This window comes from Nuphar pumila, chromosome 2 (genome assembly GCF_984573655.1).
Source record: "Nuphar pumila chromosome 2, dmNupPumi1.hap1.1, whole genome shotgun sequence".
NCBI classification, from domain to species: domain Eukaryota; kingdom Viridiplantae; phylum Streptophyta; class Magnoliopsida; order Nymphaeales; family Nymphaeaceae; genus Nuphar; species Nuphar pumila.
In genome coordinates this window covers 96,087,669-96,096,269 of record NC_143250.1, presented here as the reverse complement: position 1 = coordinate 96,096,269, position 8,601 = coordinate 96,087,669, and the positions used below count along the sequence as shown (strand labels likewise).

Here is an 8,601-nt window from a genome sequence, read left to right as displayed (position 1 = left end):
TCTTTGATGAGTCCAAATAATGTGAAGTGCATATATGGGAGATTTTGTGAAAACAAGTTGGTCTTGCAGCCAAGTGTGCATATGAAATTGTAGCTATTTTAAGATAATGTGCAATCTTTTTGGTTGAATTGGAGTTCCTTTACACATAAGCCGCTACATAACCATTATGAAACCATTTTAAGTAGAAAGGAGACACTATTGAAATTGGAAATACAATCTTCCAAAGGTTTTTCAAATATGCAAATGTCCAAACAATAATGCATTTAGTGCACAGCACAGCGCAATACAAAACCCAGAGAGAGAGAGAGAGAGAGAGAGAGAGAGAGAGAGAGAGAGATAAAGTTTGGAGGTGAGGATCATTCGGTTGGAACGTGATCTACAAAGGAGTAGGCTAAGATGCAAAACACCTCATCTTGGATTCATGGATAAGCAGCTATCACGAAAGCAATGACCGAATGGCAGCAACAGCATCACCTTTGTGTTCACGAAGAGTTCTTTCAGCTACTTTCTTGTCCAACTAAATGGTTGAAAATTTGTTTCATTAGGCACTATAAGCGCAAGAATAATTCAGAATGGGAGGAAAAAACGCTAAAAAGAGGAACAAAGAGAGGGGGTGGGGGTGGGGGGGTTGGTTTGGAGATACAACCTCGAGTTCATTTGCAATTATGTCCACATCAGCAGGGTTGATCTTTACTCCAGCCAATTCTTTTTCCCTGTTGGATGCAAAGTGAATGCAGTCCTCAACTTAAATTAAAATTATACGCTTGTACCAATAAAAAATCAAGACAAAAAATTCAGATTATGTTGTTATTCTGTGTACACACCCCTACATATGCATGTTGGGTCTCTCACTAATTAGTTTAATTTTGAATATAATGGTAAATCTCCAAAGAATCCTTAATTAAGTCAAACTGAAAAGCTGTTTTTCAACAAAATTTCCTCACAGTACGCTGCAACAACGTAGGTAGTAAGAGTTTTGTGAAGCAGAATGTAAACCATGAACCTAAACTTATTCCAATAGCCTTAGGATGACAAAATGTCTAGATTATAATGAGAAACTTGGTATGAAATCATTACGGCAAACAAAGTGAAGACCATAGGGAGTATCCCAAAACTCGATAAGCTTACCACCAGGCTGATGCTCGCTGTAAGGACAAGACAATCGGTCTCAATAGACTGAACATTATTGCATAGATAGAAAGAGCAATTCAAATGACAACTGGCAAACCCTTCCGAGTATTAACTTATCAGTAACTATGTCACCTGGGTACAGGTACGGGTACAGAAGAGGGTACAACATGGCAATTCCAAAAAATGTGGGTATGGGGACACGACTATATATATATATACAAAATAAATTCAAAATAAACTGAATATAATCTAAATATATATGCTATATCTAAAATATATATTATATACTGAAAATATGAAGTTATAAACTGATAATATAATTATAAATTATAATTTGGATATAAACTTGTATGTACGGAAGGTAAAATGGCGTGTCCGGGTGTCGACATGGGGATACGTGTATGAACACAGGTCCAGGGGAAAAAATGGAATGTCTAGGTACCATAGATCAGTAAAAATTTTCTATGTGCAAGCAAACATGCTCAAGAATTGAGACCAGAGTATCACAAATTCCCTTTCACAGACAAGGGCTTGAAAATACTCTCACCCTCATGACATACTGGAGTCGACCTCTAAGTTCAATTGATACTTCTTCCATGTATTAGTTTGATGGTCAATCACTTTTGGGACACAAGAAATCTTAAAGCTTGAAATAGATTGATATCTCATCACTTTGAAATTCCAGCAATTGATACTTCTTCCTTGCATTAGTTTGATAGCAAACTTATAGGGGCAAACAACACATCCCATGCAACTCAAATACCTAATTCATTCTAACCATAACAGACCCATCCACTAGAACGTGATTAAAGCACAATTGGTATCCACCACCAGCATCTCCAGAAGTCCAACAACAATCAGCCGTAGGTGCACTTATGGTACCATACTATGAGGAGCTAGTTTCTTGAATCATGCTCGCTATAAAAGAACAACTTATTTAACCCATATAACTTAATGCAGATTACGCTGCAATATTGACAAAGAGAAAACGAGCATAAAGAAACAAGAAAAAATCAAGGTTGCCAGGATGCGAAACGGAAATGAGAAACGGAAACGGGAAACATGATATATATATATATTGTGTGTGTGTGGTGCAAAAGTGCAAATGTTGACAATATGGATGAAAAGTATTATAAGTTTCCATAAACTTTACTCTTTTTATAATATTATGATAAATAATAAGAATTAATAAATACTTTTATAAAATATATCATCACATTGATTACAACAAAGATAAGTAATTAAGAATTTGAATAACACATGTATCTCAACTTTTCATTAAAAAATGATTTTTTTTTATTTAACAGAAACTTGCAATAAATGTACAGAAAAAAAATTCCCAAGGAAAATGAGTTTCCCATATAAAATAAGTAGGTTTCCCATGTGAGGTGAAACGAGTTTCTCACTCGATAGGCCCATGCATTTTTAGAAGTTTCCCACATGTTTCGGAAATACATGGTTTCTGGTTTCAAAAAAGGTTTCCCGGGAAATGAGTTTCCCACATGTAAGTGGAGTTTCTGGTAACCCTGAAAAAAACCCAAATACCATGAAGTTCAAATAGGCAACAAAAGGAGAGAGAGGTGCAAGAGTAAAAATAGTCCAGAATAATCTTAAAATGAAAGAATTGGTGCTTTAATGGAGGATTTGTGTCAGCCAACAAGAAAACACCATTTCAATTAGCAAAGATGACTCAGACAACATAAACAAATTGATAGCTTATGGCAGAAAATGTGACAGTTTAGAAAATATTCTAATATTCCTAAATCATCAGATAAAAACGTGATAGAGCCAACTACAGGATGGCACCCTTCACAACAGTTTCAGCAAGAAACCAGAACAAACTAAAATGATATAACTAGTCATGTGTCATTAGCACTTGAGTCAAGAAGAGTAAGTAAAACTTTAACAGGCTAACTATGACTCTTGACCTGCATCCTAATGTTTCAGATCACACCCTAGTAAACTAAACCAAAATGCCTAGCAAACTACATGACTAGCTATCCGCAAATAAACAGATTTATACATATATATGGTATACCTGTATAATTATATATTATTTTGCCAATTGAAGTTTCACACCATATCACAAATTAGCTTGATGTATACATAACACATCAAGTAAGCCTACCCTATTATACAAGGGTCTTATGGACCGAGCGGAAAAAGCCATGAATGAGCAACCTGTGAACAAAGAGCCCTAATGAAATGCAAGAGTATGGGTTCCTACTTCACCCACATAAAGCTAGCTGACAAGGGCCTAGTACACAACCAGGAGAGATTAGACCCCTAGTGCTGTCCCAGTAAGGATTAGGCTTGACTATGCAATATCTCATTTAGTCACCTAACAACCAATGGTAGAAATCACAAGTTTTGTGGTTTTTGAGATAGACATGTTGGTCATTTCATAACCTCTTTAATAATTCTACGAGGATATTTGTGTTCAAAAATTTCCTATTTCTAGTGTCCCAGACTTTGGTGAAAAACCAAACTAACCAAGCAACCACAAGCCCTTTTTCTTTGTGCATACTCCAATCTAAGAAGACCTCAAACAGTAGAATGCAAGGTATAACATTTATACTGAATCTGGACTTAATTTTTTTCCCTATGTTCCAATAATCCAGCACAAACCACGGAGGTGGTTAGTACTCTCCTTGGCCTTCTTGCTAACATCACATGTACTCATCATGAAGTGACCAAAATGTTTGAGTATTTCATCAGGAAGAAGCCTATTCTTTTCTTGATTATCCCAAGATGATTTTTTTATGTCATTATGTTCTTTGAAAAAGTTTTTTTTATGGTACTTATCTTATCCATCACAAGTTATATGATGCATCAATTCTTTTATGGCCCTATTGTTATATTAGAGATATTTGAGGTGAGTTATGGGCACCTTGTGTTATATCATTTTAGATTGTCCACTTGCCATATTATAGATGGTGGTTGAGGTGAGTTATGGGCACCTTGGGACTCTAGAATGATTTGGTATATGATCTCTAATTATGAGTGTGTCACTCGTTGTTATGTCATTTTAGATTGTCCACTTACCATATTATAGATGGTGGTTGAGGTGACTTATGAGCACCTTAGGACTCTAGAATGATTTGGTATATGAGTGTGTCACTAGTTTGATGTTGGCCATTGATCTTATGGATGCTCTTATTTATATATAAATGTGATGGATATATGATGTTTGAAACCTTAAAATGTTTTAAGGTATATTAAAATCAAGGTTTTAGGGATTATTGCCCAACCTTTTATTGTTTATGAAAAATTATGAGTGCATTTGCACATTTGTGATTTCGTGCTTTTGTGCACAAGTGTTCTATATGTTCTTGGTGTGCGTATGTTCACACATTTATTTTCAAGAATATTGTTCTATCGGTTGTTGTATCTTGTTGAAGATACTTTTACATAGTTTATTCCAAAATGTTATTTTTATGGGTATTCTTTTTGAAGAATATTGTTCTATTGATTCAAGGTTTGATTTATATATATGTTTGTTATTACAAGTTTTATTACCTTAAAAGTCTTCTCCTTTTATAACTCTTATCTAAGTGTCATCATATGTAGACAAGAATTTTATTACACCTTTGTGTGTTGATAGCCCTTTGTTGGCTTTGTTTCTCTTGTTCTAGTAGCTAAACACACTTGTCTTGAGTGTTATCATATGTAGACAAGACACGTTGATTCACACCATGGTGTGTGATCTTTAGTCCATGTTGACATTTGTGTCCTTGTTCTAGTCGCTGAGTTATATGCCCATGATTGGCTTCTTTCACTCAATTCAAGTGTCATTTTATGTAGACAAGAGATGTATTGTGTTTTTAGCCCATGGTTGGCTTAATACTCTTGTTCTAGTTGCTGAACATACTTGATCTTGAGTGTATTTTTACGTAGACAAAAGATGCTTTTTGTCCATGTTGGCGTGTATTCTCTTGTTCTTGTCGTTGATGCACTCATTTCAAGTATTATTATATGTAGACAAGAGGTATTTTTACACACCTTAGTGTGTGTCATTTGGCCTTTAATGACATTATATTTATATTCTTGATCTAGTAGCTTATACACTTGATTTACGGGTTTTGGAGGACTAATGAAGTAGTTGCTTATAGTGGATAAAATATTTTTGAAAATTACAAAATTTATTGTGTTTTTTTTATAAAAGTGAATCATATCTATGATATGTTTTTAAAATTGATATTTTAGCATTTAATCTATATATTAAGTGCTTATAGTTCTTCAACGACTTTTGTATTTGATATGCAAAATAAGTCTTTTGTCTCAAATGATATTCTTTTTTGAATCTTGGGTGGATGCTTTAACATATTTAGTCAAATCATGCTTCATATTTATGACATTTGTTTGACATAGATCTTCTTCCTAAAGATGTGAAAAACTCTATTGTTGATCTATGCATGTTAAATATACCTTTATAAAGCCTCTCTTATTGAAGAAAATATTCGACATGCCTTTGGACATTAGTATCCATGTTCATTTAAAACTTTTTTGGAATCTTGTGTTCATTTTGACTAAAGTATGTTTGGAGCATGTTCATTGATGTTTTCTTAAGCGTTAATTCATTTTGATAGTATATGCATATGCTCATTATGGCCTTTTGGGCCCTCATTCAATAAAGAATATGTAGCTTATGCCTCTTCGTAGGCTTATTGTGGTGTCCCTTAGTGGACTTTTTTGTTATTCCCCATTATGGGGTTGTGTGTGTCCAATGTTGGACCTTATGAATGCATTATGCATTCTTGCAATTCGTTTCCGCTCACTCTTTAACATGATAGTTGTTTCTTTTTAATTTTTGGTTTTCTTTTTTAGAGTAATTATCCTATTATGCATAAATTTTGCACCTTGTTAGGAATGTTCCATTTCAGTAAAGTGCAAAGATATTTTTTACTTGTTCTTTGTTGTTATTCCACAGGATCTTGGAGATAGGACAAAGAGAAGTACCCTAGATGGTTCGAGAAATGTGTTCCCTTTAGAAGACAATTGGAGGAAGGCATTTTCAAGTTTCAATTGCATCCTTACCGAAGCCTCTTGGAGTCTTCCCCTTTTTTCAATCTTTTCGTTTCCCCGCAAAGATTGAGGGGGGGTGTTAAAATATGTGTACCCGTACACATATATTTTAAAATATAATCCTTAAATGTACATATATATTTATATATATATATATATAAAGATACGTATACATATATATATATATATGTATACGTATCTCTATTTATATATATATATAAATATATATATTTATCTTCCTAAAATACCCTTAAGGGTATTCTTGTAATTTGACATTTTACGCATATTCCAATTGGAATATGCATTGTAATTTTCCCTTTAAATTTTCTGTTTTTATTTTTTTATTTTTTGTTTTTATAAACCATTGGGGGGCTCCCAATAGAGACGTTGGGAGCCCCCAACGGTCACAAATGTGACCGTTGGGGGCTCTCCAACGCCTCCTTTAGGAGCCCCCAAGGTGGCTCCTTTTTGTAATTATAAATAGGGGATTTCCCCTTTGTATTTTCTAAGATTGGGAGGAGCTCTTGCTCCATTGTAAGGGTTTTTTACCCTCTTCTTCCTCTTCTTCAATAATATTCAACTTATGACTTTGTCATATTTTTGCCCCTTGTGTGGGTTTATGTGTTAGCACATTATGTGCTTGTGTTGTTCCCTTTAATGGGTTTATTCGCACTTCGTGTGCATGTTTATGGGTTCATTATTGAACCTAATGTATTCAAAGCCACTTTCTAACAAGGGCAATGCTATTAGAAGACTTAGAGGCAAGCAGCATTGCAACACAAATGAGTGACTCAGAGTTTGGCCTTAGATGGACATGATTTGATGAAAAGGACACTTATAGAAACAAAATTAGACCTAAAGAGACCCATCCTCGAAAAGATTGCAATCCCCTTTGGAACCCCTTAACCTTTTCATCAAGTAGATAACCCAATGAAGTTCCTATCCAAGAGTACAACTAGACCTGCTTCGCCTACAATTTGTTTCATAACGACCACCAAATAAAACAGTTTTTCAACAGTTTTTCATGCCCACGAAACCCCACCCTTAGAACACCCTAAATTGTAAATCTTCTGGTTCTGAATATTTAACAAAGAACGCCCATGGATTCAATTGCTTCTTATTGAAAGATCTTTCCAGTTAGATAAGCACAGACCTCCTTCTCATGCCCACTCCCCCTGAAAGAACGAATCCCCAAACATGTTCCAACGCTGAATAAAATTTCACATTGCCACGATAACAAACGCAAAAATTCTCGCAGTAGATATTAAGTCCAGAAATTTCGTAGCAGAGAAGGCAACAAAGACCAAAAATGAACAATGTGGTAAACAGCCTACATTCAAAACTTGGCACTCGATTGAGTATAATGCTAAAACAAATCCAATTAAAATAGTCTTTCCATTGGAGACCTGAGTTCGAGGTATCATTCTCCGTTAATCAAGTAAGAAATCTACACCAAAATGAAAGGGATACCGTTTCCCGACAAACCACAGAAGCATATAAATGCAAAGACCGCATTTCATCCTCACAAGCAACAAAATTATTTTTTTTATTCGTTTGCTCCTTACCTCATTCTCATTGCGTTCCAATCAGCCTCACCAGACGCCGCAATCGACGCCATCGCCTATCGAACACCACCAACAACACAGAAACGCTTCAGAAGCATATAAGAAAACAACGACAACAAGATGAAGCATGGAGTCATGAGACGCTCCATGCTTACAGCAGAAACAACAGCAAATGGATAAGTTGGAGTCGAGAAATCTCGACTATTTCGAGATGGGTGTTTCTCCAAAGGTATGAAAACGATGAAATATGACGGGAATGGACGAACTGGAGAGTTGGGTTTTGCAGAAAATTGATGGGAAACGTATATATTTGGCTTTTTTCGAAGATCGTTTTTGGATATACCTCCTGGACTCTGACGGAATTGAGTTGGCGATCTTCGACATGGTCGGTGAGCTTGTCGAACGCCTTACTTTGCTGCTGCAGATCTTTTGAATCGATCACCCTCGCTTCGATCCCTTCTTCTGCGGCCTCCATACCTCCTCTATTCTTCCACTCCCAACCCCTCATACGATAGTACGCTTTCTATTCTAGGGATGTAAAACGGGTTGGATCGGGTCCAATTAAATCTGAATCCGACCTAATCGGTCAATGGATCGGATTTGATCTGATATCCGATCGAATCCGACTTCATTTAGTTATAATCGGATGCGAATATGGTTTTTGGGTTTTTTTTGCTAATGAATCCGACAGATAGACAGATTTGATAGATATCCAGATCCAATTACATGTAAAAAAGCAGATTTGGTATGATTTTTTCATCATCTGAGTTTGAATTGGAATCTGAATCGGTTTAGGCAACATCTTATTAGTCGGATCTGGTATTGACTACATCCTATACAAATCCAAACCATTTACATTCCTAGTTTAGCATCATCGGAT

The 8,601-nt window shown here is 35.5% G+C and overlaps 1 protein-coding gene across 1 annotated transcript; it reads right to left on the bottom strand.

Annotated features, from left to right (window-relative positions):
* Window positions 1–182: 182 nt before the first annotated feature.
* Window positions 183–8,225, bottom strand: LOC149846246 (uncharacterized). Its single transcript, XM_089996271.1, has 4 exons — window positions 8,065–8,225; window positions 7,722–7,777; window positions 647–713; window positions 183–517 (listed from the first exon to the last, which is right to left on the bottom strand). The coding sequence occupies exons 1-4, from the start codon at window positions 8,194–8,196 to the stop codon at window positions 437–439; spliced, it is 336 nt and encodes a 111-aa protein (XP_089852397.1). The 5' UTR covers window positions 8,197–8,225; the 3' UTR covers window positions 183–436.
* Window positions 8,226–8,601: the final 376 nt, after the last annotated feature.